The sequence below is a fragment of the Aspergillus lucknowensis genome (assembly GCF_044049455.1).
Source record: "Aspergillus lucknowensis strain CBS 449.75 chromosome Unknown BJX67scaffold_5, whole genome shotgun sequence".
Taxonomy (NCBI): domain Eukaryota; kingdom Fungi; phylum Ascomycota; class Eurotiomycetes; order Eurotiales; family Aspergillaceae; genus Aspergillus; species Aspergillus lucknowensis.
This window is the reverse complement of record NW_027263549.1, coordinates 775,478-803,464: the sequence shown is the minus strand read 5'-3', so window position 1 is coordinate 803,464 and position 27,987 is coordinate 775,478. Positions and strand designations below refer to the sequence as shown.

Below are 27,987 nucleotides of genomic sequence, written 5' to 3'. Positions count from 1 at the left end.
ATGGTGCCACCATCAATTGTCGACGAGGGCAGAACAATCAGAACACCACTACTATAGCAGCTTACAATACCACTGATGATGGTCCCGAGTGTCTTTTGGTTAACGTATTGATGAAATAACGCTGCGGATACTTCTTCCTCTTCATAAAGGTTCATGCCTGCCATCGTTGCTACTCTGGGTAAAAAACGTCGCAAGGTTCGATTCCTATCACTCAGCCAAACAATCCAGGGAAGAAAACTTGATTCCGGAAGAACCAGGACTCATATGCCGACGATGAGCAGCTTAGCAGTTAGATCCGCGGCCGAGCATGAACCGCTGGAAGACGAGAAGGGTTCATCGCATCCCGCAGTTTCAGCACTGTTTACAAGGCCGCCTGCACTCAAGGATGCGCTCATCACTGAGACGTCTGAGCTACAGGATGAGACGCTCAATAAGTGTTTACCATTCCTTGAGGGCTCTCACAGTAACCAAAAAGACACGCTGAATCGCTATGGCGTCCCTCCTCTCAAACGAGATGAGCATATTGGATATCTGTACGATTCCCTCGAATACTACCCTCCAGGTTTTGTTGGACTTGATGCTAGCCGTCCCTGGATGGCCTACTGGGCACTGGCTGGCTTGACTCTGCTTGGAGAAGATATCACTAAATATCGTTCACGGTAAGCAATTGCTCGGTTTGGATCCCAAGCTCGAAGTTTTTTGAAGGCATTTCCTTGGTATATGGACCACCTTGTTTGGCCTGTCTTGGAAGTTTTGTGAGATCTGGACATCTTTCTAAGCCCTTTTCTCCTAGTACAATCTCTACATTTATCCCCATGCAGAACGCTACAGGGGGGTTTGGAGGAGGCCATGGTCAAATATCGCACTGTGCGTCAAGCTATGCTGCAGTGCTCTCTCTGGCTATGGTCGGGGGAGACGAGGCGCTGAGTCTTATTGACCGCCGCGCAATGTGAGGAAGAGGATACATGTTCAAGAAGATATCAATTCACACTGACAACGGAATAGGTGGAGGTGGTTGGGAAGGCTGAAGCAGCCAGACGGAGGCATCACAGTCTGTGAGGGCGGGGAAGAAGACGTGCGGTAATTTTTCCTTTTCCAACTTCCTGTTCGCCAACTTCATTCAGCTAAATGCATGAGTTAGAGGAGCCTACTGCGCGATGGTTATCATCTCGCTACTTGACCTGCCACTTGATTTGCCTCCCGATGCCAAAGCCCGAGAGTGTGGCCTCAAGACCTTCACGAGTGGCCTCTCGGTATACCTGTCTCGATGTACGCTGGATCTGACAGCTGAGTCACTGGATGCAACTTATAACGTTGTGTTAGGTCAAACTTTCGAAGGTGGAATCTCCGGGAGCCCCGGTACGGAAGCGCATGGCGCCTACGCATTCTGCGCATTGGCATGTCTTTGCATCCTTGGCCAACCCGAAGTGACTGTTCCCAAGTAAGAAGGCTTATCGGCCCGGGAATTTTTTTGATGGCCACTAACGATATTAGCTGCATGGACGTTCCGTTACTACTTTCCTGGCTCTCTGCACGACAATATGCACCGGAAGGAGGGTTTGCAGGACGAACGAATAAGCTAGTGGATGGATGTTATAGTCACTGGGTCGGGAACTGCTGGCCATTGATACAATCCGCGTTGGGTGGAACCCGCGCCGCATCCCCCAAGCTGTCCGCTGTTGGCAATCTCTATAGTCGAGAGGGAGTGACGAGATATATTCTTGGTTGCTGCCAATCGGAGAATGGAGGACTTCGCGACAAGCCCGGAAAGTAGGTTAAAACTCTGCCGTCTCCTATCTTTCTCCAGTCATCCTCATTTAAGGATACTAATCCGTCAAACCCGAAGGCACCCAGACTCGTATCACACCTGTTACACTCTCACAGGTCTCTCCTCAGTCCAGCATTATCACTACCACACCGATGCAAGCGCTACTTCCAACGAAGAATGCTCCTCCGCATTCTCATGGAAGTATATCCGCGTTCGAAAATCGGACAACCATGGTTCTGATATTAATGTATTCGACGAGAACGACCGTCTAGCAGCGTTCCACCCTCTTTACGTTATCCCTCACGAGGCTGCCGAGAGTATACGCCTTTGGTGCGAAAGTAGGCCATTAGATGCTTAAGCTGTTTGGAATGGAGACGGACTGAGAGACAGTGAATATTATCCAGATAGCCTGCATTAGAATACCTCGACTATGATTGTGCGTCATATATGGGCTCTTCCTGATATCCCAACGCAGGAATAAGCTGACGTACATACCCCGAGCCCTGTCCAAGTCCCATGTCATACGCACTGGACATCGCTTCCAGGAGCCATGCGACTGGGCATAATAAGTGTGTGAATGCAAAGAAGGGATTCCATGATCAGAGACCAGTCACATAGCATGCTTAACAATCGTGAAAGAAGTATGATGGTCATATTTTCTGTGTTTACGTGACATGCGAAGAGCTCAGCCTGGGGAAGTTCTCCCCCAGCACCAACCAAGCGTCTTCATCTGACTTTCTTTCTTTTTCTGTCATCGCCCTCCCTCTCCGTTCTCCTGACAAGTTCAACCACCTTTTCACATATTTCACCCAATAACCTTCACAGATACCCTCTGACTGTGATCTGGGATTCAATCGCCTGAGATCACTCTTATTTGTGCTCCGCAATCTCAGGGTACGTCAGGTCCGGGTAAGCACTGGAAGCAAGGGGGAGGGTTCCATCAAAAGCCCGCCGCGCTTCCATTCAACGTCGTCATCGCGGTGCTGCGAGATTTATGTCGCTGACCGATTGCAGACTTTCACCGTGCACACTGCAACGCGCAGGGACTCGAACACCGCAATCTGCTGCAGTCCGCTCATCCAGCAGGCGAAGGGAGAAACGGAGGCTGATCCGACAGGAGTTGGCGTTCTCTTTCCATCCCAGTGAACTGAAATTGTCTGCAGATTTCAACGAACAAGAGAAAGGATCATGCTAATCTCGCTGCAAGGTTTTAAGTCTTCCTTCTGCTTCCCACTTCGTGTCGAAAGGTGACATGGGTTCCCCGCCGCGCGAAGCAAGCGAGACTGCCAACTCATCATTGCATCCGATGCCTGCCTGTCGACCCCAACAACACGAGAGACGGCTGGGATTACTCTGCTCTTGATCCACCGGTTAGCAACTCGGAGCTCCTCCTCGTTTTCGCGCTTGTACCCTCTCGTCCCATCCAGCAATGTCATTGAGAGCCGAATATCGATCGTTCGGAAAAATTGCGAGTGCTTCTTCTTTTGGTTCCATTTGGAGTGGATTGTCGATTTTCTAAGTTATCGTACAATGATCGTCATGGCCCCCGTTCGCTAATTGTCGAACGTCCAGTAAGTAGCCCAAATCTCAGCAGGAGGCAGAGAGAGCCTTTTCGGTTGATGACCCGAGCCATTGAAGAGCGTGATCGTCTCTTTGCGTCAATAACCAATCCAAAATCGCACATCGCGGTCCCGTTGCGACAGATTAAGGATTTCATTACGCTGATTCTTTCCGATTTTGCCCCTCTCAGTGAGCGTTTGACAGTCATGGAGCCCGTCCGGGGAATTCAGTCAGGACTTCTCTGCGTGACATGAGCCAGCCCCTCGTTAGGAATGACTATTATCTGATTAGTGGACTCTCGAGGTGCTCATCCTAATTTATCCTCTTTTGTGAAAGCTTTTTCGACTTCTGATTCCTGACAGAACGGTGACTTGCTTGTTCCAACCTCCCATGCGGGGTCGACGAAGCAACCTCTGACACCGTCAGAGGCAAAAAGGGAAATTTTGAGGCTACTCGCCCCAATGTGACCTCACACCCAGGGAACTGGCACTCGTTCTGCATGAATTGCCAATGGCCGAGATGGCCGGTTTCGCTGGGGTTTCCTGAGCACCATGTCAATCTTCGCCGCCGAGATCAGCGGCGAATTACACCGTGGCAGATGGGTCGGGACATCCTGATCTTTCATGCTCAATCACTGGCTACAAGCCATGCCAACACATCAGGGTTTCAACTCCAAACAGAAAGAAAACGGGGTGATTGAAGCTAGGGAAGTTTAGGACCGCACTGGGCCATTGAATTCTCCTCTTCCTCCTCTTCATCCACCAACTTGGTGGAGGAAACCCGTTGAGCTGGTTGCTTTTCAATCATTTTATTATTATTTCCCATTATTTTTCTTTCACATTTTTTTCGCCTTCGAGAGTTTCTGTGCTTTCCTTGCTGCCATCTACTCAAGCCCGCGGATTTACGAACCCCACCTGATTTATTTGAGCTGACCATACCTGGCAATCATGATCTTAATCGCCTACCTTTTCTTTTTCTCTTGTCGTCCGCAATTGCAGGGTGTGTTGCTATCCTCCTCGGCTTGTTAGCTTCAAATCCCTTGTGGATTCCCTTCCCTCTGCCTGAACTTGTTTATCCCAAGCCTCTTCAATTGACCTCCCCTGTCTTGGATCTTTAAACCATTGCAGGGAAACGTGGCCGTTGCGCATTAACAAACAACGGTCAATATAGGGCTTGCTTCGATGCCCTTGACTGTTTGCCGGGATCTTGTGCAGTATCGAGAGGTTTAAGGCAGCGAATACCGAGCCAACGTCGTTTGACGCCACACAGCCCATTGGGCATCTATTTACCTCTTCATTCAGGATGTTCTATGTTCTCTACCTCGCGAGTACGTAGCCCTTCTGTTTTTCGTCAAGTTCCTGCCGCTGCTCCACAGCCGTGGTTCACGCCCCATGCGTGAGGGTTAGTGATTGTTTTGTGATTACTCTCTTCAAGAACCCTGCAGCTCGTCGCTTGGAGAAACCCCAAGATGGCCATCTTATCTATTCACCGTATGATTTGTTGATCCATGGAAGAATTGCTGTCATTGGCGTTTCAGGCCTCGGGATCCAGATTGCCTTAGATGACTTCCCACGTCGAACATCCAATAACCATTGCGCAGGTCTCTGCCGACGCCGTCACTGGCCAGAGCCGATCTACGAATCCTACGCCAGTACTACTGGGTACACCTGCGTCGTCCGCGTCAACAACCGCGAGTACCAGACGGACGTTGTTTGCGACTCTGAAACCCTTGCTCGGGAAAATGCAGCCATGCGGGCTTACCTTATCTGTCGTAACTTCTCTGTCAATGATGGGAAGTACCCAGCCGGCCACGACCACGGTGGAGTCGTCCAGGGGATCCCTGTAGCCATTGGCAAGGGAAGGAGATCCCGGTATGCGGACGATGGTGACATGTCGACGAGCGAAGGGAGCAGAAGTGGGGGAAGCAGCCCTGAAAGCTACGAGAGCGGTCGAATAGGCCGCGACCGGCTATCGATTGGCGCACCCAGGGCGCTTGCGTTCAGCAGTCGCGGCTTGTGAGCTTATATCAACCGCTGACCCCATACGAAGTTTGGCCCAACCCGAAGGACACGGGACGGCGGATCTAAGGAACGGGGCGGAAGATGAGCTTTCGATAGGATGTGATACGCCTTGATGACTTGATGACTTATGACATGATTTGAATATCCTATAGATCGAGACATCCGAATTTCTTGCACACCCGCTACGAAGTTGTTTGTTTGCTTCAAGTCCTTATTATTATTCTCAACGTCATCTCTGCTCTTGAAAAAATAAGCGACGAACCCCGTCTACTGTAAATTTGCGGAGCTCCAGAATGTACGCATAATTCTTGCATCGCAGTCGACATCGATTGTTTCCTCTTTTCCCCTCGTGTTTCTATGGCGACTGAGATGGTCATCCCACTCTGAGAAACAGCCTGAAGCTTTTGGGATCTGAATGAAGCTTTGGCCAGCTATGTTTTCTGTCGTGAAGTTTACAACCACCGTGCGGGAGAGGTATATTTACTTCGTCTGCAAGCTGTTAATGGTTTGATGAGAAGAGCTATTACTAGATCTGGAAGGCGATGTCGATATCGTGCCACTCTTTCTATGAGGAACTAGGGAGATTAATATGGTTAGTCAATTCCTTGCCCAAGTGGAACTCGGGCTTCTGACGATGTTTCGAGACGGAAGGTGCAGAGCACGTGGCTGAGTCATCATGACATCATCTAGTTTAGCTCGTTCACTACCGAAGCTCCCTCGATAACCCGTGGACACACCAATGGATGGCCGATTCCTCTATTTTTCCTTGTGTGACACAGCTACGTGGCATAATTAAAAGGGTAGAAAGGCTGAACAGCGATTAACACCTTACCCCACGACCAACAAGTCAATCCGACTGGCTTCTTCCCCCACAATATTTATCTGACTCTGACGACTACGGCCGCTCATACAACGAGATTCTTCTTGGGGGATGCGATTCCTGTTCGGAAGTCAACATGCATCGGTAGCAGTCTGGGAATTGCGTGCGAGCACAGGGGCTTTTCAACGTACCCGGGCTTTAGGGCTTCAGCACCTCTAGAGAGGGATTGCGTCACGCACATGTATTGTCAGAGTCTCAACAATAAAGACACGACGTTTGCGTGGGTGGGGTGGTGGGTGTTGGTAATGGACGGCGATATACCCAAGGGTCGTTGGATAATCGGCCGCATAGGCACAGGACAGCGCCTGGGCAGGAGCAGTGGATGGAGTTACGGGAGAGGGGGTCGTACGAGCGGAATGGATCTGGGGCAACGGAGGAAGAGGGCAAACCGCGGCGGGAAACGTGGTCAAGGGGTAGCTTTGGCCAAAACTCGCAAAGGGTATGTATCCTGTTTCCATAAATGGCTAGAGACTGAGACACCTAAAATAGGCAAGTTATTAACTACATCATCGAGGATGCTCAAGCTTCTAATCCCATTAGCGGCGATCATCCTAGAGGTAAGTCATATCCTCCTTCCCTGCTATTCTACCACGGAGCTGGGGAGCTGATCTCTAGCGCAGATGTTGAAACCATCGCAATACTTGTCCACTCGCAACAGCCGTTGTCCTATTTAGAACGCTTGATCCAGGCGGAGCCATCACCACTAAAGGAAGAAAATGGATTTGAAAAACGGCCAGGAGTATCATTCGTCACCTCCCAGTTCGAAGACCACCCGATCACACCAAGAAAAGCACGGACCAAGGAGAAGAAACCCTCCGTCAACCCACCCCTGGATATGGGAGTAGAGGAGGTAGCGGTGGCGGATGATAACGGCCAGGGCTACTGAGGGGAGCCGGCCGCCAAACGAAGAACTCGATACGTACAGCTCCCTAAGACAGGCGCAGCCTAACAACGAAGATTCGGAGCAGCGATACGTGCGATAGTCACACGCGACAGAAATTGGAGATTTTATTCGAGACGCAGGGCGCGGGAGAGTTTATGGTAGATATCGAGGAGGTACAAGCTGGGTTGGACCAGATCAGGACACCGGTGCCCTCGTTCGAAGAGTGGACGCATTTCCTTCGCATGCGTCCGAGAAAGATATCAGGGCGGATTCGACAATCGCAGAGATAAAACATGAGTGCGACAAGCTGGCGCACCGGGGTGCACAGCGTTTGGCCCTCGGCGGTTTCGGAGTGCTAACCTCGTGGTGGTATCTCGTCTACAAGCTTATATTCGAGACAGACCTGGGCTGGGACACGATGGAGCCAATCACCTACCTGGCCAGTTTGTCGACACTGGTGGGACGCTACCTCTGGTTCCTCTATCACAATCGTGAGATTTCGTATCGGTCAGCGCTGGATTTTACGATTAATGCCCGCCAAAGGAAGCTGTATCAGTTGAAAGGAGTGGACTTCTAAGTCTGGAAAAACTTGATATATGAAGCAAATGCGCTGCGCAGAGAGATCAAGACGATAGCGGCGGAATATGATACGGGGTGGGGTGAGAAGCTAGATGAAAAAGATGAGCGAGTCATTAAGGTCTTTAGACATGAGCGAGACCAGAAGGAGCGCGATAATGAGCAGCTGGACGACAAGGAGGGAGCTAGATGACTGACAGCCAGCCAGCATTTGATTCCCATGTATATGTATCCTTTAGAGTGTACATAGTGCCTGTATATAGACACCTATTCTGCCTCTTAACCAGCACTGTTTCTGAGATAACTGGGATTCGATTGTTAGAAGCTTGAAAATTCACTCTTCATGGGTGGTTGCTTTTAATACGCAGAAAATATCATCTTGAATCGCTGCCCCTGTTCATCCCCAGTGTTACTTTCACGCTTCACTCCTCTCCTTGCTCTCTCTATCACCATCCCGTCTACAACCCGATTTCATCCCATCAGTCTCAGACCCTGCCAACCCCACCCATCCCGACATCATTCATTTCACCATCCGAGTCCCATTCAGGACATCGAATTCTGCTCAACTATCTCACAGCTGCTATCACAATTCTTCAGCACGATTCCACGCAAGATGGAGACCGAAACACGGAGAGACTACGATATACTCCCGTCACGTAGCTTACTACGAGCACCAGATCCAGACAAGAACCTGCTCCTACTCATCAACCTTACCAAATTGAACTCTTCCGAGGAAGCCCAATTAATCGGACATCTACGAGAATCAGTCAAACACGAAGACGGAAAGGGGCCGACTGCGTTGATCCAACTGTGGTGCCCGCCGGAATCAACTCTCCTCCTACCTCTCGGGGACAAACGGAATTACATCATTAAACGGTATTATAAAGACAGCAAAGCCAATATCTTCGGTCTTGCTGTGCTTGCCAATCGAGCTGGTTATGAAAGCTTCGTTGTCGCTGATGGATACTCGGAGCGTGAGCTTCGGGGTGAACTGCTTCCGGCAGGAATAACGGGCCCTGGAGGTCATTCTGTCGTGACTGTTAGGATTAGATCCGTGGAGTCCGAAGACAGTGCTCAGAACGATCACAAAATTCGTGTCATCGCCAGACGGACCCTGATAGGCAAGAACAGGGCCAGTGACCTTTGCAGCTGCATTGATAAGCAGGATACCTGCATTGATGTCATTGGTAGGGGATACATAACGGATTTTGAACAGCTCTTCAAACTGGGGGTTGAACTTCATGATCCTAGTCGGGGTGTATTTGATCCTAGTACTGCGGCGGGGACAGGACGCGACGAGTTTGACGCTGCCGCTAGGGTGGCTCTATCCGAGAGTACACCCCTACCCATAGAGCTGATCAACCAAACTGTGGGCTGGCTGTACGACAGCGGCGAAGCGGCCTTTGGGATCCCATCTGTGCTTCGCGAGGATCGCTTGAACATATTTCTTCTGTTCCCAACGGGTGAGGACGAGCGTCGGGGCATGCAGTCTGAGCTCCAACAGGAGGTGGAAAGGTATATTCGGGAGCTCGAAGAAGATCAAGAAAATGAAGCTAAACGGGCCGAAGACTCGACTGACACCGACGGGGAGACCTCTGGAGAGGATGATGAAGACAGCGAGTATGAGGTACGATGAAACGAGTATACTGGGTAGCGACGAGGAAGGTAATTACAGCAAGAACGTCCATGAGCACGATATTCATTTCCCCGCGAGTCTGACTGTCCGTTCAATCCCATGGAAATATAGTCGGGCTGCGAGCCGACTTGATCTGGAACGGTATTGGAAGCATATATACATGGGCGGCACATATGCCCAGTTAACTTACTTCTCGCACCCACAAAGTCAGGAGACGAGTCGCCGGCATTGGCTCCAGGCCCTAAGCCAATCCAAATTGCGCCTGTTTATCACACCGGGGGAGCTAACATGTTTATATGAAGAAACAATATCGCACGTATGGTTCGGTATGCTCTGAGTTATCCAACTGCGATGTTCAGAGCGGTTGAGATTCGGAGAGCGATGAAAGAAAGTCAACATGAAGAGTATGATCCTAGTGAGATAGAACTCCTGCACGAGCCAGAACTTCCCATCTACAGGACTCCATCGCTGTCGAGGTCTGTTGTGTGGGAACTCGCCACAGAACATATCCAGCTATTCCTGCTGACGAACAAGCTCACGGAGGAACAGCTGCGGAAACTAAGAGATGAGGTCCAAACTCTCGCTGACTCTGAGCTGGGAGTTGAGGATCTCACTAAGTCATGCAACATGATACCATGGAAAGATGGTAACAAACATACGCCAGGCGGGTCTGAGGATGACATTTGGAAGCTGTTTTGTGAGTTGCGGGACGAAGGTTGCGGATTGCCATCCTTCCTTGCCGACAAGCGGTCCGGAATTGATCGAAAAGTGATCATGGTCGATATAGACGCCGTTCCCACGGGAGACGATAATGAAAAGCCAACTGAACTTATGGGCGGCGTGTGTGAACCTGATCTCAGAGGGCTGCTGTATGGCCGCATTGAGGGCCGGGAGGCATTGACGACGTATCTGAGCCTTAATCGTGGAGTTCGTGTTTTCGCAGACTTCTTCCCATTTCCGGACGATATACATACATATCCCCGACCCGGCCGCATGTTGCCTCGGAGCGGTAATTGATCGAGTTGGCTGGGTTCTTGTCATGGTCATTGAAGGATGTTTTCTCGAGTTTGCTGGAAAAAGAGCCGATGCATCTGTATCCGTTTACTGTGCAGAGCGCGGGAGAGGGCTACAAGTGTCTGTCAAGTCAGAGTAATCTATCAGAGCGATGTACGAGTATGTCTTCTTTGCTTGCTGTCTTTCCAGGTCAGCTTTTTCTTTCTCTTTTTTACATCCTCAGCTAGCCCTAGCAACGGAGGCAGATTGAACAATGCATCCTGTTCCAACCTCCCCTGGATATGTAAAGCAGAGTGCCGACCTCGGGAGTGGGCTCCGGAAGGCTCGGGGGCACCCAGCAGCGGAAGGGAGTTTCTGCCATCTCCATTAACCGGGAAGAAAGGGACAAGAGATGGGGACGGATTCCCAGATGTCTTAGAATGGCTCAAGCGCAGGTGCCCAGGTGTTACAGCCTCCCTTGGCTGAATAGGAGGATCTCGGTCGTTGGTGTATTTCTTCTTGCTGGGAAAGAGCCACCGGCGGCCTGATGGTCCGGGCGCCCCTCCCCGGCCGAGCTTCGAGCCTTCCTTATTTGGGAATCTCATAGTCGTGCTTTCCTATACGATGTGGGCAAGGCCGTTCCTACCGAATTAGACCAGTAGGAGTACTTCCCGTCGAGGTCAATTAGTATATACTAAGGTATCCAGCGCGTAGTAGGTAGGATTGATTAAGTAGAATTAAAACTGCGCACCTGAAGAACAACAGCTTTTGGGTCCGATTTGCACAAATCCGTAACTCCAAATGCACTTGCATTCTAGCAAAAAAAAAAGGGACAGAAATACAAGAAGCTGAAACATTTCACTGCCCACGCTATGCTCCTCTTCAACCAGTTTTGACCAATTAGTTAATCTCCATCATCCATTCCGCACCGGATCGTAGTATTCCTTTTTTGGCTCATCGGCTTCTGTCTGTTTCGGCTGTCGAGACGCTTGTCCTGCAAGATCCTATATTAGAGTACTACTTCTTTGCTATATTCCGATAAAACAATAAAGGAAAAAGTAATCGTACCCTGCTGATCCTCCCCCTTCCTCCGGTTCCTGTTATTGCGCACATCTCTCGACCGAAACACACTGTACAGCAACCATCCCGCTACCCAGTTCGGGCCGTACTCGCCGCTGGTATCACCCCGCGCAAATAGCGGTCGTGTCCGGGGCCCGGCGTTCTGTGCAATCTCTCGGACGGCCCATTGCTGTCGCTCGGGTTTGATATGATGCCAGAAGTATGGAGGTTTGGTGGAAGGGTCGGCGGCGACGGCATCGAGGAGGTTGGAGGGGTCTTCGTTTAAGCGGTTATATACGGTGATGGTTTCGTCCTGGATGGTCCCACGCGACGAGGACACTTTTATGTATCTCATCTCATATATATGACCGAGGACCGAAAGAAAGGGGGACGACGTTGGACTGTACATACTCGCATTGCTCTGTAAAGTTGCTCATGTTGGGGGTCATGGGAGCTTAGGCCGAGCGCCTGCATGAACTCCTCTTTTGAGGCACGAGGGCCTACCGCCGGCATTTCTGGAGAGTTGAGACGGGCACGGGGTTCCTGCTATCTTGATGTTTGATGTTATTGAGTCTGCTGTGGGGGTTCGAGGTGGAGGCGTTAGCTGAGTTTTAGGAAGCCATCACCAAACTTAAATACCACACCACACTTCAAGCCAGGGACACACGACCAGCCAAAGACATGGCCTGGGATGGTGCCTAATTCCGAAAGAAGGCAAGAAAGGTCGTACAAACGGCCTCGAATGCAGCAGTAAAGAAAGAGAAAAGTGGCTCCATTGGATTGGAAAAGGGTGGGCTGGTTTCGCCAACGGGCCACCCATAGGTTTTTTCCCCCAGTGGACGAGAGCGAGACGTGGGCAGTCGCAATGACGATTAGGTAGGCGCCTCAAACCGGCTGATGCATGCCTGTTATGGGCCATTTCGCCTTTCGAGGACGGGAGGGGGTAGCATGTTGCGTTTGTGGCTGGGATGCATGCATGCAGCGCCGTTGTTGTCCTTCCCTGCAACTGTGTGGACAATCGGGATCCGAGGAATGGGCCCAAGTCTCGTTGACGACTGCTCAAGGTGAAGGAAGGGAGCTGATGGCTTGTCAGAGAGAAGCATAACGAGCCGGGGGTTCGAGAGGAAAGCTGTTGACAATCTGTCGGTATCCGGAGCTCCGTCCGTCTCTCTCAAGAGAATGCCCAAACATTTTGTCCCTAATAATTGCGGACAACAACGCATGTCCCTCTTTGAAGGCTACACCTCATCGGCCTCAGCAGCCAGCAGTGCTATCAGGTTCTGTGAGTCAAACCATACGTGCCATCCCAACGTGTGTCGTTGTAAATTGCCAGCAAATTACCAGTTCGGAAGCTCCCTGTCGATCGCCTTCCGCGAAAGCGTCTGTTGTGCAACCTTCAGCATCCCGCACGGACTGGATGTGCTAGCAGACGACGAGGTCTTTGCCCGTCCCTCCATCGGCCGGGTGCTTTCCTTCAAGTGGATGGCAAACACCGCGGTTGAGTTCGGAATATTCTTCATTGAGGGACTCCGTCTCCGTGGCCGGTGGTGGGTCGATGGGCTTGAGGGAACGCCGCATGGAGAGGAGCTCCTTTGTTGACGGAAGCCCAGATTGGAGAACTTGGACGGATCCGTCTTGGGAGGCGGGGCATCCAATTGGGGACGGGCGGACAAGGTGAGGCGAGAGTTGCACAGTACTTAACCGACACTGCCCAGCATCTCTCGTCTCTCCGTCTCACAAAAAGCTTGGATTGCGGTCCCTGAAATCGCAAGGGGACGGAAGAACGCATCCTTTTTCAACTTTTTCAAGCAACGGAATGTGCTTTCCCCCCACATAACATGACGCTCATCCTGGGCCAGGACAACAATAAGATCATGTTGTAAATGGTGCCGACATTACGCCCAGGATTTCGTCCCAGAGCCTTAATGCTGGAGACAGGCAAATGACTGACGTCTCCTCAACTACTTCTGCCCCAATGCTTACCCATAGGGTGCAACTAGGCACTGTGCATGAGATTTATCATGGTTCATAAGATGCTTGACGCGGACAAAAAGCAGGACAGAGCTTATCATCTACCTCGAAAATCACGGTAAACTCCTTGGTTCGTACGGATCTAACAGGCAGATGCTAAAGTAGCATTGCCCAGTGAGAGTGAGAAGACACGCATCGCAGCAGACCTGGAACTCCGACTGTGTGTGTCGTCGTTGCTTTTGAAAGGGGCTTTGAGAATCAACAACTCCTCGGTATTTCGAACTTCATTGCCATGCGTTGGAAAGGAATATGCGGGCGGGTGTGTGTGGGTGAGAATAGCGCCACCCTTTCGTGGTATAGTATGGTATATCCAGTTCATTCAAACTCAAGCCTAGGAAGAGGATGCCGGCTCCGCAGCATCGCCAAAGTACTCGCGAAGAGAAGCCTCTACCTCCTTGTAATCCCTTTTCGCAGTCTCCAGGGTCTTCTTGATCTTGTCAAGAGTAACCTCTAGATCAGGCTCGTCGTTATTACCTGTTTCGTCCTTGCCAGCGCCGTAATGCTGGATCTTCTCACATGCATCCTTGACCTTGGTGAGCCCAATAGTTGCTGATGAGCCTTTGAGGAAGTGTCCCAACGACGAGAGCTCTCCGAGATTTGTCTCTTTCCTGCGTCGATTGCCATCAGCATCGCTCGCATTTAGCTAAAAGAAAGGAGAAGATGGCCGCCAGACTTACAGGGCTATCTCCATCTGAGTGAACGTATTTTCGGCTTGCTCGAAGAAACCATAAACGATACCCTGGCTAAAATCATGTTCGCCTTCTTCGTCCATTTCAAGGATTTGATCAAATGTGGCCAGGTCGATACTGTCTGCCATGTCCGCCAAAGTTCTCGGCTTCGTAGTCTTGGCCTGGTCTGTAATCAGCTCCAAATCTCATGAGCATAATGGGGGACGCACAGGCTCCTCCTTGGCTTTGGTGGTCTCGGTTGGCGCCATGATTATGATGATACGATGATATCCTCAGGGAGAAACTACCTGCACAATGACAACTGTCGGAAACGTGCGGCCTGAAAGTGGCTGAGGAAGGTAGTGACACTGTATGTTGGGTGGTTTCTCCAGTAGAAAACAGTTTACTCAGATCACTGAGTATTCAGATTACACTGGGAGAGTCTGCTCGTTCAAAGGCATGTCAGTTGCTGGTCCACGAATTTCATGCCGATATTACAGCGGTTAAAACACATGGCGGGATACATATTGCCTGCCTGCCCTACGCAATAAGGCTATTACGAGGGAAGACATCGCCAGAGTGAGAAACGACTCGGAAAAAGGCACGGGTTATACAGAGTTAGTCTGATGGGGAAAGGGATCACCTCTGATATGATTTCGGACAGGCAGCAAGAGGAGAGTGTACCATCTGGTGGGTGGGATGGGAAGAGAGTGTATGTTGTGGTGAGAGAGGCGAAGTAGAAAGTCAGGGTATACCCGGAATTGGAGGATGGAAAGGCAATGCAGACCGGAAAATGGAGACAAAGGTCAAGGATAATCAGTAGTAAGGGAACTCCAGCGTGCAAGATCAGAGAAACAGCTGGCAAAGGAGGAGGGGTAGATGTATAGTGTATGTGTAGTAATCAGAGATCATGAGGAAAATGGATTCCCACCTTGGGCCAATATGCGTGGACGCAGGTAGTCTGGGTATCTTGCAATCTGATAGCGGAAAGCAGAAACACAGGAGACTAAGATTCGGAGGAGGGACGAGGAGTGGGGGAAGAATAAAAGCCAGCAGTTTAGCTGTGTAGGAAATCGGGAGGAGAATCACGGTGAAGCAGCGGCCAATAGACGGAGGAAAACAATATCGACAAGAGGAGAGGGTGAGAGGGAGAAGTGAAAGTGACGATGAAGCGACTGTGTGGGAAGATGGCCTGTTTTCCCCCCCAAAAGAATTCCCCTTCTTTTTCTCCCCCTTTTTCTCTTGTGGTGTTTGGAGCGAGGTTGGGAGGAGCCAGGAAAAAATGGAGGAGGGGGAGGAGAGGAGAGGAAGGAAGAGGAACCAAGTGGGCTGGCGGACTCCCGAGAGATAGATCGATCAATGTCGCCCTGGAGAGAGTTGTGCTGTGGGTATCATCAGGAGAAGAAGAGCAGCGGTACTGTTATCGATCTGATGGATTTACGCGGCCCCTCGCTGAAACCTCAAGGCCCATTGGACTGGCTGAGGGAGACAAGTTTGAATTCAACCGTGAGAGACAGTAATGGGCTGCAGCAGATTCGGCCGATGTTGGAGCCCGCTAGCAGGTTGTGATTATTACGAGTGTCAAAAACAAATTATTTGAAGGAAACCGGACAGCGGGTTACATTTAAGCAGGAGCAACTCTCTGGCGTCATCGGAATCTGGTGGTCAGCCTCTTACTTGAGAGTCAACGCCCTGCTTCTCAGATATCCAATCCATGGATCCGCGCCAGCAGCATGAAGGAACTTTATGAGGCTGCTGGTCTCGTTTCAGGTGTGTTCTCTTGTGATCTTCGTCTTCGAATCGACGGAGAACTGAGGACGGGTCTTTTCGAGAATGGTTCCCCTTGAAGGTGGTGTCGTGTCCAGAAGCCGACCCACAGAGGGGAATGATTGGCCTCGTTCGGTGGAGTCGGGTGAGGTCATCCCAGGGCCAGAGAAGGAAAGCCTTTTCATGCGGTTTGACTCGAAAAGCAGAGCAGAGGGGTTAAAAACGAAAGGGAGACGCGCTCCTTGTGTCTCATAATCCAGCGAGATCCAGAAGTTGACCTGTCCCGAGGTCCCTCGCTTTCGTTTCTTTTTCGAGGGTCTTGCGTGAGGTGACGGGAGCGTCCTCCGTGTTGAGCCGTGTATGCACGTTGAAATCATCGGACCCAGCCTGACGTATGATGCGTTTTCGCTGTCGATCCCCACAACAACCTTCTCTGCCGATCTCCACCAACATCACCACCACACACCACCTCCACTTCCTTCACCTCGCAACAGTCAAAGACAGCTTGAACACGTGGAAACCTTCCGAGTTCTTTGTCTGCTTCTCTAAATCAGGTATATAATTGAATTTCCCACTTTCGATAAACTTCTCGCCTCCTGTGGTCCCCGTCCCAGTCTGTTTGTGCTCGGCCCAGCCCCCTCGGAGGGGAAAATGTCGCGTCTTCGCTAAAATTCTGGACCCTTTCGACGATCCGTCGTCAAAAAGTTCTAGCCCCTCAGGGACCACCACCCATTTTCGCAATTGGGGAGACTGCTGTTTGCTGAGAAAAACCTTCAGCACCTGCCATTTCGTCACACTTGCCGAATGATCTCACACGGGTCACTGAAAGCGTAGAGGGCATCCAGGAATCCATAAACCGCGACACAGATCGTGTTAATTGTTTCGAAGCCCTCGAGTTGGATTTCCGATGCAGTGGTTTCCTTGCGACACTCCGCAGTCTTCTCCTGGAAGCCCTCGTGGGGTTGAATCGAGGCGAACCATGAACTGGAGGGAACGGGACGCGGTTCGGGCTGAGCGTACGTCCAATCAGAGATGGGGGTTGCTCCAGTGACATCATAGTGGAGCACAAAAGTGCCAATATGTGGCTGCCCGTGACAAATGGGGGCGGCTGCCAAGACCGCCAAAGCTTGGGCTGCCTTCCAGACTATTCAGCGTGACAGGACCTCGGGACCACCTGGACACCTGGGCAGTCGAATTGCATTTCCCAACAGGGAAAGGCTGCTTGCAACCCAGCGCCCTCTCCAGGGCCTTCCAATAGAGGCGACCCTGAGAAACATCAGCCCCAGCTTGTGTCTGAGATAAAGACTCCTTGAGAGCCTCACCAGCGCCTCCCAAAAGCCGCCTTTCTCGTTCCCCGCTGGTGCTCGTTCCTGCGCGTGCCGGCCCGGCATCCCCCCAAATCTGCTGCCAGCGGTTTGACTAACTATCGCAATGTTGGTGACCAATGCGCCCTCTTTCAGTGTGACTTCTGCTTGTTAGCTCGGAAATCCATTCCGCCACTTCCAGCACAGACTGATCATAGGACTCGAGAACCACCGGAGCGATGACATCAGGCTGCATGTCCTCTGCCTTGACGGAGTTCCGTTGTTGTCGTGGGACGGTCACCCCTTCCGACACCTCCAGCAAGACTTGGAACCCGTCGCGCGGACGTGCGGTGTCAGGAGTCACTCGACAAAGTGACCGTTCTCAACGTTGCTCTCCTCTGCAGTACAATCAGCCGCTCTGCTCCAGAGCAATCGCATCGGTGGCGTCTGGCTCTTCCAAACAAACTCATTACGGTACCCCGTCGTTCTTGTTGGCTTCGGGATTTGACAAGTCAAGACGGCCCTCATTTTGCGCACCTGCGGCTTTTCGGAATTTTAAGGCTGACAACAACTGAAATGTGAGGTCGCACTCGTTTGACTGGTTACAATGGCGAGGTCGCCCTTCACTGGAGAGCGAACCCGTGGTAACATTCAGCGCTTCTGAGTCTTCGCCTCTCCTCCACAGGGTGCTCGAGCGTCCGTCTTTAAACCCCACAGGCCCGTGCTGACTTTGTTAGACACATGGGCATGATTAAATGACTTTGGATCGGATTGTCTGGTCTCGAGTCCTCGTATCGTTTGTAAAGAGGTCCTGCATACCTGAATTGGGGTTCGAGCTCGCGGTTCAAGGCACGGAGTGACCAGAGTTCTATGAGACCATGAACTGTTGGGGAGCTTTGCTTTCCCGTTTGGGCTATTAATTAAGCATACCTTCTTTTACATCGGTAGGGAAATCCCTCGGAGTTGTCACTGGCAAGCTGAGCTCGTGCTGTATGAGACCTAGATAGGGACTCATACACTGGACTCGAATATTTTGTTGGGGTCGCCCCAGTACTGCCGAGTCCGCAAAACCTGTATTAACTAGTTGATATACGTGTTCGAGTAGGGATCTCGCTCTCTCAAATTTTAGAGGACTGCTCGAGAACTAGCGGCCTGAGCTGACCCGACGCTTCACCGTTCTGCTCGCGTAGCCCTTGTAAATCACGCTTAATCCGTAGAGAGTGGCACCGAGACCTGTTGCTGTGAATGACCTTCTATACCGAGGTAGAAGGTGTGTCGGAATCAAGGACAGGACCGTGACAGCTATGTAAATATGATTTCGACCTTGGGTTCGTTCTCACGAGTCGCAATTTCTCACCTCATGCTCTGTTCGGGAAAGATCATTGACGGTTTTCGTTCCACCCATTGCTTCTCAAACGCGCTGGCGTCAACATCAACAAAGCCCAGTCAATTGGTCCGGCAGCCCCCAAGGCAGTGCCAAGCCACCAACGTAACCCACGTGTCGGAAGTTCTCAACACACACCATCTCCCTTCACGTGCCTGAGAACCGTCAAGCTTCGCTTTCTTCCCGTCGTCCCTCGAACAATTGCAATCGCAATCGCAATCTCAGCCCCAGCACCAGCAAACATGGCGTCCAACACCCAACCCACCCCAGCAAAACCCAAACCCGCCCTATCAGGCGTTGTCAGACAATACCTCCTTGCCTACAATGCGGCAAACTTCTTCCTCTGGTCAACGCTGACAATCCGGACACTCCGCCTGCTGATCAACCAGTCTATAACTGATGGGCTAACCTTCGATATCCCCGCCATCTTCGGCGAGACCTACACGCCGATGCTGCAGACCGCGCAGTCGCTCGCGGTCTTGGAAATCCTGCACAGTCTCATCGGCATTGTGCGCGCGCCGCTCCTCACGACCGCCATGCAGGTCGCGAGCCGTCTTTTCGTCGTCTGGGGCATTCTGTACCCGTTTCATAGCGGGATCTTCGGGGTTGGGGATAAGGTGGGCGAGTCGGCATATTTGGGGTGTTTGCTGGCGTGGGGAGTGACGGAATGTATCCGGTACGGGTATTTTGTGATGCAGGTTAATGGTGGAGCTGCGAGTGTGCCATCATGGTGGAACTGGTTGAGGTATTTTCCGCATTTTGTCTCTATGAACGACTCCCCATTTTCGTGGATAACGGCTCATGGGTCTAGGTATAATACATTCTATGTTCTCTACCCGATCGGAATTAGCAGCGAGTGCACCCTCGCTGTGAAGGCGCTACCGAATGCAGAGGGATTGCATCCGCTATATTGGTGGTTCATCGTCGCTGTGCTGACGATCTACGTGCCTGGTACGTTCCGGAGTATGGATTTAACCCTGGGTTTTGCTTACTATTTCAGGTTCGTATATGCTGTATACGCATATGATCAGGCAGAGACGGAAGTCTTCGAATGCAAAGAAGGAATAAAATGATCAATGGCATGGGAAAAGTCGATGTATCAGAATATCTATAGAGCGGGAGTTGGGTATGATAGAATGCGCAGAGATACCGCACTGCGATATCCATTCAGTCAAAATATACTTTTCGAGACTCGAGGGTTAAGCACTACAGCTCCTTCATGATATCCCGTATAGCCTTAGCTGCGAAACGCTTCCGGTCCTGTTCTGGTAATTCATCACTCATATCTGGGCTTGTTAGTTCACAACAAACCCAGATCAAAGAAGGAATTCAGGGAATTCCAACCTTTGATGGCTCTCATTCGCAATAGCAGCGCTTCGACAGCGTCTACCCTAATTTCCTCGTCTCCTTCGTCATCATCATCGTCACCCGGTCGTCCAATTGCGAGTTTCAATCCCACCATCTCCCGCTCTAGCTCATTCACTTCCGTGTCCAACCCTCCGCCGCCCTCGTTTGAGCCAAGGAGCTCTCGTTCCAGGTCGTCATCGTCATCGAGAAGACCTATATCCTCACCATCGTCCCCAGCCCACTCATGCGTCTCGAGGACCTCTTTTACCCGCCGCATACCTTGGAGTTCTATTCAGGTTAACACCAGAGCTTCCACGGAGGGGTCTTGGGTCTCGAACATACCGCCATATAAATTTCGCTTCTCCTCCGCCGCCTCAGGTCGACTCAGGTCCCACTCAATCACCTCGAACCCCATCAACCCCATCTCAACCAATTGATCCTCCCACCAGGCGACAGAGAATGGATCGTCCAATCCTTCCCCGAGCTCCAGATCCGCAATCAATCCCGGGTCCGAATCCTGTTCTTCCTGCACATCGGCCTTCTTACTCTTCTTCTGCTGGTCCCGCTTAACACCCAAAACCAGTAACCCAGGTACAGCGCCGATCTCCCCTCGCTCCTCCTCGATCAGCGCGCGGACGGTTCCAATAGCACGGACGAAGCTTTTGAGCTCGCGTACATCGTCATGGTCATCGGTGTTATCGGGTGAAACGTTTTCTTGGCCATCGATATTCAACTTCGGCGGCGGGCTCGGGTTCCGGAAACAGATCATGACAGCCCCAATCGCATCACGGACGACCTGCGCCTCTTCACTTGAAAACTCCTTCGCCCATTGCGAAGATGGCTGTCCCTCCCCCTGTCCCTCCCCCTCGCCCTCCCTTGAAGTTACTAGTTCTGTGCTTGTGCTTTGTTCCGTATCCGTCGTTGCTGCTGCTGCTGCTGTCGTCCCCGGAGTAGACGTAGACGTAGGGATGGGGATCTCGTCAACCCAAATCGGAACCTCAGCTGTATAATACCTGTTCTCGATTCGGAGGGGCGGGTGCGTCGTGTACCCCGCGAAACTATGCGCCTGCGCGGGCGGGTTGGCAGCGTGGCCGGTCAGTGTTTGGAGGAGGTAGGGGATCAGTGAGTCGGTGTGCGGGTGGGTGGGTGAGGAGGGAGAGAGGATGAGGAGGCGGCGTGGGTTGCGGATTTCTCTGCCCTTGCCTTTCCCTTTGCCCTTGGGGGCATCATTCTGGTTTTTTGTGGCCATGTTTATGGTATGGAATCCGGAGGTTGCTGAGGACTCGAGATTGTGGGTGGTGGTGAGATTGGGGAATTTTGTGGTTGATGCGGAGGTTGTGGCGGAGAGCTGGAGCGGAGGTACGATACGTTCCAAGTTGCGTCAGAGTCTGCCCACGATTTAAATATCAGAACATGGCCATGGATGAAGTTATCTCGATAGGCAGGGTTGTACATATTGACGTAATGCCTCTTCAATTAGTTGCTGGCCTAGAAATGTTTATGGCCATCCTTGATCCGATTGTATTCTAGTATTTTGTTAATTTTGACCCTCCGCCCCATAGGAAGCCCATTCCACTGCAAAATAGAAAAATAAATCGTCGTAACGCCAGTAAAAGATCCTCTTGCAAAGTCTTGTACTAAATTCGGTCTACCCCCGTCTCTGTCCCCTCGCCCTCTGCACTGTCGCCTTACCACGTGCCAGACCGACACCTCTACCACGCTGACCTCGTGAGCGGAACATGGGGGCATTCCTATGGATAGGATGATCGTCAGATATCGAATCCATATCAGAATGAAGGGGGAGTAGGTAGGATGAAACGCACCGCAGCATATCAGGCACAATGAAAAATCGGACATGGCTGCCGCGGATGTAGACCTGGTCGAGATGAGAGACGCGGCCGTCGCGCGCTGTGACAGTGATGTCCTTTAGTTGGACGTTCATGTTGTCCTCCGCTGTTTCCTCGTTAGCCGCTTTTGATCCGAAGGGCGCGTGAGTGGGTAAGTGGTGAGTGGAGGGATTAGGGTGGGAAGCAACGCACCCTCCAGGAGCTTCCCGCGGTAGACGACACCGGACGTGATTTCGAGAGTGACGACGTGGCCCTGTCATGGGTTAATTATGCCCTCGCGCCGGACTATAATTGCGAAAAGGTGCAAGGATGCTAGAGTACACACCTGCGCTTCATTCAAGAGCTTGATCGGGATACCGATTGTGCTGGTTAGCTTGCCCATGTTGGCGTTGGGTAGTGTAGCGCAAAGCGAACGAACGGAAAAGAGAAAGAAAAGGAGGAAAGGGAGCTCAGTCAGCCGCAATTCGAGATGTGAGGGGAGAGGAAGCTGAGATGGCGGCGGTGACTGTTCTTCGGAGGAGGAATTGGTCTTGAGTCGGAGTTTTCGCCAAGACATCTTATCCACCGGGAGCGATTCCACCGCCAGCGAGTGTGTACCCGTCAACGGCTTGCGCCCTTCGTATTCAACTGAACCGACGAGCTTCTCAGTATTCTCGACGATAATGCAGCCTGTGACTTCGTTATAGTTTTTTTGATCGAAATGAATCCCCCAAACACCAACCTCCGCGCCTTCAACCTCGCCGTGCAAACCCTCCTCTCAACTCCCTCCCAATTCCTCCCGCACCTCACAATCCCGACCTTCACCCATCTCCCCGAGAACATCGGCGCAGCGCTCCAAACGATATACCCTCCTCCCTCCTCCCAGTCTTCGCCTTCTTCAACCACCTCCACTTCTACCGGCGCCTCCACGGAGAAGGAGGAAAAGAACGGAATAACAATCCGTGCTCTCATCCTCGACAAAGACAACACCCTCTGTCCCGCGAAAACAACCTCGTTCCCCCCAAACATCTACTCAAAGCTACATTCACTCCGCAATTCCCCCACTTCTCCATTTAATATAAAGGCCGCGCCGGACTCGGTACTCATCGTCTCGAACCGTGCGGGGAGCCATTCGCGTTACGAAGACGAGGCCCTCGAGATTGAAGAACGACTCGCCGGTTTGCAAATTCCCGTGTTCCGGTTACCGGAGAGTAATAAGCATGGTGCTAGAGTGGAGAAGAAGCCATTCTGTGGGAAAGAAGTGCTGGACTGGTTCCGTGACCGCGGAGTTGTGCAGCGTGCGGATGAGATTGCTGTTGTCGGGGACCGGCTGGGGACCGATGTGCTCATGGCGATGGAGATGGGGGCTTGGAGTGTCTGGTGCCGGGATGGGGTCGGGGAGGAGCTGACCAAGGGGAGGAGGAATGTGTTGGAGAAGATGGAGCTCTGGGTTGAGCGCTACTTGAGGGAGTCGAGGGGGTTGAAGCCACTTCCGCCGAGAGCGTATCAAAGCCCTTCACCGTAGTATGATTCCCGGATACCCTACCTTCTACAAGTATTGTTGGAGTGAAGACATTGTGAGTGAATCCTGTAGATTTATCCCAACTAATCTCCGTCGCCTCAGGAGAATATTTCAACTCCTGTAAAGCATACTGTATAACCAAGCTAAATGCGAAGCCAATGCAGAGATCAGAAACTCAAGACGGGAGGACTCAAACACAAACAACCACAAAGGGAATATGCAAACATTCCTATCCCACCGACCGTGTGTAACCAAGCAAAAGGGAGTCAATATCTTAGTTCGACTTTCTGGCATAACCGCGTTAAAATGTCCCAACCAGGTATATCAAAAAAGGGAAACATGAAAAGGATAACAAGAAAAGCGAAAACAAATAAAGAAGATGTAAAAGGTCAATGGTAGGTGAGACGAAACGGGCAAAATAAGTGCCGACAGCGACAGTCAGCTTGAAGAAATCGCGAAGGACCTGCCGCGTAGTCGAAGGGTATTAATACAACACGAAAAAAGTAAGATGCTGGAACATATATCAAAAACTTGAGACATGTACCCCTTCATCAAAGATGAAATAGTAGCAGCTGGCACGTAGTCCCACTAATTCCTCTCGTGGAGGTTGCTCTGACATGGGATTCGTGAGGGAGTCCGCGGTGCGAAGCCTTCTGGTGGTTGCAGCTTTCAGAAACGACGATCTCACATTCAGAGCGAGACAGCAAGTCTCAGGAACAAGACGAAAATGGAATGGTAGCCACTCGTCCGGGGTTTCAGGAACCGGGAGTCAAAACATTTGGGTCGACGTTTCCCAACGTTACGCCTTGATAGTCGCCCTGAATGCCTGGCGAGGTGTGGCTAGACATGCTTTGCATGGGCATTTCAAATGCATTGCTCTCGAGACCCATTGAGGTAGGCACAGAAAAGTTCATATGCTTAAACATCCCGCCCATGGGTAACCCCTCTTCCGCATAGTTGGGTTGGTGCTCATTTCCCATGCCATATACGTCCTGCGGGTTATGTGACATGTTTGTGAGGGGAGGAGAATGATTAGCGATCATGGGATCAACGTGGCTCGCATTCGGGTACGGAGAAGCTGTTTGCGTGGTTACACCGGAATCGGCCGCGGGAGAGACAAATGGCAGAGTGAATTGAGCTCCCATACTCGCTACCGGAGTCGACTCTCCTTGCGGCCCAGAGGAGAAGAGAGCGGGACTGGCAAACTCGGATGGGGAGGCGGTTGTGGTGGCTGACATGGGATGCGTACGCGGATCAAAGCCATAGCCGGATGAGGTATCAATACGGAGGTTTGCAGCAAGTGCATGTGTCGACTGTGGTATCGGCGCATAAATACTTGAATCTTGCTGGCTGAACTGTGGAGCTTGTGGCACGTTGAACGGGGTCATTGGCGCTCCCATTGCAGAGAAATCAACGGCTACGGGAACGGAGCGGCTCCTTTGTCGCTTGTGCCCACGGGCGGCCTGCAGGTTCATCACCGCGGGATTCTCGGCATACATGCCCATGAAGGCGGGAGCAAATTGATTTGGCTGTGAAGCTGGACGTTGGATGAAAGGCGGAGACATTGGGCCGCTGGTCGCAAAATTGCCATAAGCAAGGCGATTTTGGAACGACTCCAAGGACACCAGTTTCGCTAATTGAACGCTCAAAACCTTGGGATGCCCTCCCAGGCGATGTACCATGATCGAACTCGCTTGCTGGTCTTCTGTGAAATCTCCGCATTGGTAGAAACCGCCAGAATTTGACGAATCCATATAGAACATAGGTGGACGGTTCAATTCAACGACCAGACCAGTAGGCCTTGCTGGAGCACCGTTGGGCTGCGGTCCTTGATCGCCAGATTCCAAAGTGATATTCTTGATGTATGCGAAAGGGTACTCAATCTTGTAACCAGCCGAGTCATTGTTGATGTAGTACGTCATGCAAGCTTTCTCCGGGGAATAGAAGACAACCAAATCCATGGCGTTTTGTCCGATGCGCCTCCAACTCCCAATACTCAAAGATCGACACGTGAAATGGTGAATGACTTTGATGGTCAGAAAAGATATACTAATGGAAGGATAGTTTACATACCAACTTTGCCAGAAGGAGTTGGCTCATTCGGGTAGGCACCATTGACTCCATAACCACCGGTTCGGCCGAACGGATCTCGCGTACCAGGTTTGCTGGGATCGAACTGCATGGCTAGGTACTGGCGCATCGACTCGGGAATTGAATCGCACCCTTCGCCGGTCTCGATGCTCTTCTTCGCAAGCATCTTGATTTTGGCGCGTCTGCAGTCGGTGTGAGCGAAATGAGAGATAAGATAATATTGCAGGAACAACAAACCTGTTTTGAAACCATATTTGGACAGATCGCTCAGTCATGTTGATTTCCTGAGCGATCCTCTCTCGCGTAGCCGCTGTGGGGGTGGGGTTCTTGTTGAATTCCATCTCGAGAGTAACCAGCTGGTCCTGAGTTGCCCGTTGGCGCTTGTTATTCTTTTGTTGCTGGGTGAGAGTACTTTTCCGCTGCGGGCGACGGGTGCCAGTTGTGGAGGGAGCAGTCGTGGCACTGGAAGTTGAGGGAGAAGGGGTTGAGGCAGCCGATGAAGGCGACGTGGTTGTGCGGACAGTCGCGGTCGTAGAAGTCGACACGGTCGACGGGTCTGGAGTGTCTGTCGAAGACATGTTTGCAGGGATTGAGTGAAGGGTAAGGTTGGAGCAAAGGAGATACGACCAAAGTTGGACGGATCGTCTGGAGTGTCTCCAGCAGCGTCAAGCGCCAGAGAGCTGGTGTTAAATCAAGGAATGGATGCGCTTTGGCAGGGATGTTTCCTAGCCAGACGCAAAATCGACCGGTATCCGCGCGTCGCAGAAGCGTCGAAGGAATAAAAAGCGTTGAGAAAAAGACAAAGCTGGCCAAGGCAGCTTCCAAGACGAAGAGAATTGCGACTCTTCACGACCGTAGCAGGCGGATTCGAGGGAAGGGGAGGGTAAAGAGCATCAAGTCGAATATACGACGAGCTGAACCTGCCTGCCTGCCTGTGTGGGTTGGGGTGAGTTGAGGATGACCGTGCTGGAGGGACGCGAAAAGAGTGGGTAGAATCGACCGTGAAAGAGTGGAACGGACGAGACAAGAGAGTGAATGGAAAGAAAAGAATGGATCAAAGGAATGAATATGAAAAGGAATGAAAAAGAATAATGATGGAAAAGATGGGTCTTGAGGGGGGAGAGAGAGGAAAGGAGGAGGGAGAGAGAAAGTGGAGGAGGACGGAGGGTCGAGCCAGGCTCAGGCACAGCGAGCCAGTTCGACGGCGGGCTGCGCAGTGTCAGCGCAGAATCAGGAGATGGGGGCTCCAGGCTGAAAAGGGTTTAGCTTTTTGGTGCGTGGGCGGACAACTTGAGGCGGATCCGTTTCCTCCTTCCAAGTCGAGATGGCGCTGGATCCCCCCGAATGCTCTTCTGCTCTTCACTTGGGAGCCCATTCAAGTCTCAGATCCATGATGATTTCATTGATTAAAAGTTCGCTCTTTCGGCCACAGGACCAGAAGTAGCAGAAAAACACACACTGGCGGCAATGACCTCCTTCCAGCCCCTGCGTCCGGTCCTGACGCAGTGTGCTGCCCGATCATGTCTCGCATCCAACCACCATGCAAGAATCCCGACGCCGCTCTTCCTGGCGAATACTGGGTTCCTGTGAGGAGGCGGCCAGGACCTCACATCCGTGAGGGAATCTCACCACGATACTCTTCCTGCGGAAGCAAGAAGTATGTTCCATCCTCCATGGCACGCGCCAACCAGCTCGTCGGATGATCCAATGGCTGTCAACCTCGGAGGCGACCACCGATCAATTTGATCTGCTCCAAACCTCCAACGGTGAACGTTGAAACTTTCCAAAGCATCCATGCATCCCGCTCAAACCAGGATCCTGATTCAGAAATGGAGTCAATAATATCCACACACTAACGGAACACTGTCTCCTCTGTCACAAGTCCACCAGGAAACAGCAGCGTGCTCGAGAGTTGTTCCAAGAGGGGTTTGGATTGTGGGTGACTGTGACACGCGCAACCCAGGATTTTGCCGAACAAAGTTGGGGAATCGGGAAATCCGCGAGGTGGAAGTTTGGTTCGCCAGGGGCTCCAAGAGACCATTGCACGATCTGAACCAGCCTCGTTCCCAAAAGGACGCGAGGGATGGAGCCAGGGACGAGCCACGCCTCAGTTCCACAGGACCTCGACGGTCGCACCTGTCGGCTGTTCTATTCTTGTTTCCTTGCCTTTTCTGTCCGCATACTCCGCCTGAGCCAGTAGTGTTTTTGCAAACATGAGCCCAGGTACCCGCACTCGGTCGCCTTTCATTGGCTCTGTCTCCTGGGGAGCTGACAGCGCCCAAGGGCGGAGCCGTTTCGGCACGCATGAGAGTTGAAGTTCCAACAAACTCCCTCCGCCACGGAGGTGCCCCGACCCGGTTTAAACCGACGCACATATCGTTGTTCAAGACAGACCAGGAGGCAAGGTCCTGTCCGACGCCTTGAGGACGGAGAGCCCGCACGTTTCTTCCCGACTGAAAGGGGTTGGCCTGAAACTGGTCCATGGTCGCCCAACGATGATCCGTGCGCCACAGTTCCGTCCTCATTGGTCCAGCATGACCTGGTCAGCATCTGACAAAGGCGACTTGCAGCCACGAGCTGCAAGGGACAGAACTCCAAGACGTCCACCTTGCAGCTTGGAAGAGTTATTCCTTTTCTGAGTGATAAACATGGTCGCGCAGAAGAGACGTCG

At 51.7% G+C, this 27,987-nt stretch overlaps 11 protein-coding genes across 11 annotated transcripts; 6 read left to right on the top strand and 5 right to left on the bottom strand.

Annotated features, from left to right (window-relative positions):
- Positions 1-153: 153 nt before the first annotated feature.
- Positions 154-2,126, top strand: BJX67DRAFT_370210 (CAAX farnesyltransferase subunit beta RAM1; the record flags this gene model as incomplete). Its single annotated transcript, XM_071030885.1, has 7 exons — positions 154-659; positions 794-949; positions 1,006-1,080; positions 1,142-1,269; positions 1,324-1,441; positions 1,495-1,770; positions 1,847-2,126. The coding sequence occupies 7 exons, from the start codon at positions 154-156 to the stop codon at positions 2,124-2,126; spliced, it is 1,539 nt and encodes a 512-aa protein (XP_070889832.1).
- Positions 2,127-4,796: 2,670 nt separating this feature from the next.
- On the top strand, positions 4,797-5,347 carry BJX67DRAFT_378168 (uncharacterized protein; the record flags this gene model as incomplete). Its single annotated transcript, XM_071032291.1, has 2 exons — positions 4,797-4,818; positions 4,866-5,347. 2 exons carry the CDS (start codon positions 4,797-4,799, stop codon positions 5,345-5,347), a joined length of 504 nt encoding a protein of 167 aa, XP_070889831.1.
- Positions 5,348-6,585: 1,238 nt separating this feature from the next.
- BJX67DRAFT_378167 (uncharacterized protein) lies at positions 6,586-7,115 on the top strand (the record flags this gene model as incomplete). Its single annotated transcript, XM_071032290.1, has 3 exons — positions 6,586-6,668; positions 6,719-6,786; positions 6,850-7,115. 3 exons carry the CDS (start codon positions 6,586-6,588, stop codon positions 7,113-7,115), a joined length of 417 nt encoding a protein of 138 aa, XP_070889830.1.
- A 1,186-nt stretch (positions 7,116-8,301) lies between these two features.
- On the top strand, positions 8,302-10,341 carry BJX67DRAFT_378166 (uncharacterized protein; the record flags this gene model as incomplete). The annotated part of the gene is made up of 2 exons (XM_071032289.1): positions 8,302-9,308; positions 9,627-10,341. The coding sequence occupies 2 exons, from the start codon at positions 8,302-8,304 to the stop codon at positions 10,339-10,341; spliced, it is 1,722 nt and encodes a 573-aa protein (XP_070889829.1).
- An 890-nt stretch (positions 10,342-11,231) lies between these two features.
- Positions 11,232-11,731, bottom strand: BJX67DRAFT_378165 (uncharacterized protein; the record flags this gene model as incomplete). Its single annotated transcript, XM_071032288.1, has 2 exons — positions 11,232-11,311; positions 11,386-11,731. The coding sequence occupies 2 exons, from the start codon at positions 11,729-11,731 to the stop codon at positions 11,232-11,234; spliced, it is 426 nt and encodes a 141-aa protein (XP_070889828.1).
- A 2,007-nt stretch (positions 11,732-13,738) lies between these two features.
- Positions 13,739-14,344, bottom strand: BJX67DRAFT_378164 (Hpt domain-containing protein; the record flags this gene model as incomplete). The annotated part of the gene is made up of 3 exons (XM_071032287.1): positions 13,739-14,015; positions 14,085-14,257; positions 14,306-14,344. The coding sequence occupies 3 exons, from the start codon at positions 14,342-14,344 to the stop codon at positions 13,739-13,741; spliced, it is 489 nt and encodes a 162-aa protein (XP_070889827.1).
- A 4,207-nt stretch (positions 14,345-18,551) lies between these two features.
- Positions 18,552-19,884, top strand: BJX67DRAFT_250048 (protein tyrosine phosphatase-like domain-containing protein). The gene is made up of 3 exons (XM_071026238.1): positions 18,552-19,275; positions 19,342-19,481; positions 19,531-19,884. The coding sequence occupies exons 1-3, from the start codon at positions 18,773-18,775 to the stop codon at positions 19,596-19,598; spliced, it is 711 nt and encodes a 236-aa protein (XP_070889826.1). The 5' UTR covers positions 18,552-18,772; the 3' UTR covers positions 19,599-19,884.
- On the bottom strand, positions 19,647-21,213 carry BJX67DRAFT_250711 (adaptin-binding domain-containing protein). Its single transcript, XM_071026242.1, has 3 exons — positions 20,220-21,213; positions 19,875-20,165; positions 19,647-19,816 (listed from the first exon to the last, which is right to left on the bottom strand). The coding sequence occupies exons 1-3, from the start codon at positions 21,124-21,126 to the stop codon at positions 19,737-19,739; spliced, it is 1,278 nt and encodes a 425-aa protein (XP_070889825.1). The 5' UTR covers positions 21,127-21,213; the 3' UTR covers positions 19,647-19,736.
- Positions 21,214-21,341: 128 nt separating this feature from the next.
- On the bottom strand, positions 21,342-22,300 carry BJX67DRAFT_344798 (putative small nuclear ribonucleoprotein SmD3). Its single transcript, XM_071028300.1, has 4 exons — positions 22,050-22,300; positions 21,917-21,977; positions 21,701-21,830; positions 21,342-21,628 (listed from the first exon to the last, which is right to left on the bottom strand). The coding sequence occupies exons 1-4, from the start codon at positions 22,278-22,280 to the stop codon at positions 21,526-21,528; spliced, it is 525 nt and encodes a 174-aa protein (XP_070889824.1). The 5' UTR covers positions 22,281-22,300; the 3' UTR covers positions 21,342-21,525.
- On the top strand, positions 22,263-23,604 carry BJX67DRAFT_250191 (phosphatidylglycerophosphatase). The gene has a single exon (XM_071026240.1). The coding sequence runs from the start codon at positions 22,425-22,427 to the stop codon at positions 23,226-23,228; it is 804 nt and encodes a 267-aa protein (XP_070889823.1). The 5' UTR covers positions 22,263-22,424; the 3' UTR covers positions 23,229-23,604.
- Positions 23,605-23,749: 145 nt separating this feature from the next.
- Positions 23,750-26,522, bottom strand: BJX67DRAFT_249993 (uncharacterized protein). The gene is made up of 3 exons (XM_071026237.1): positions 25,554-26,522; positions 25,299-25,498; positions 23,750-25,251 (listed from the first exon to the last, which is right to left on the bottom strand). The coding sequence occupies exons 1-3, from the start codon at positions 25,892-25,894 to the stop codon at positions 23,981-23,983; spliced, it is 1,812 nt and encodes a 603-aa protein (XP_070889822.1). The 5' UTR covers positions 25,895-26,522; the 3' UTR covers positions 23,750-23,980.
- Between the last annotated feature and the right edge of the window lie 1,465 nt (positions 26,523-27,987).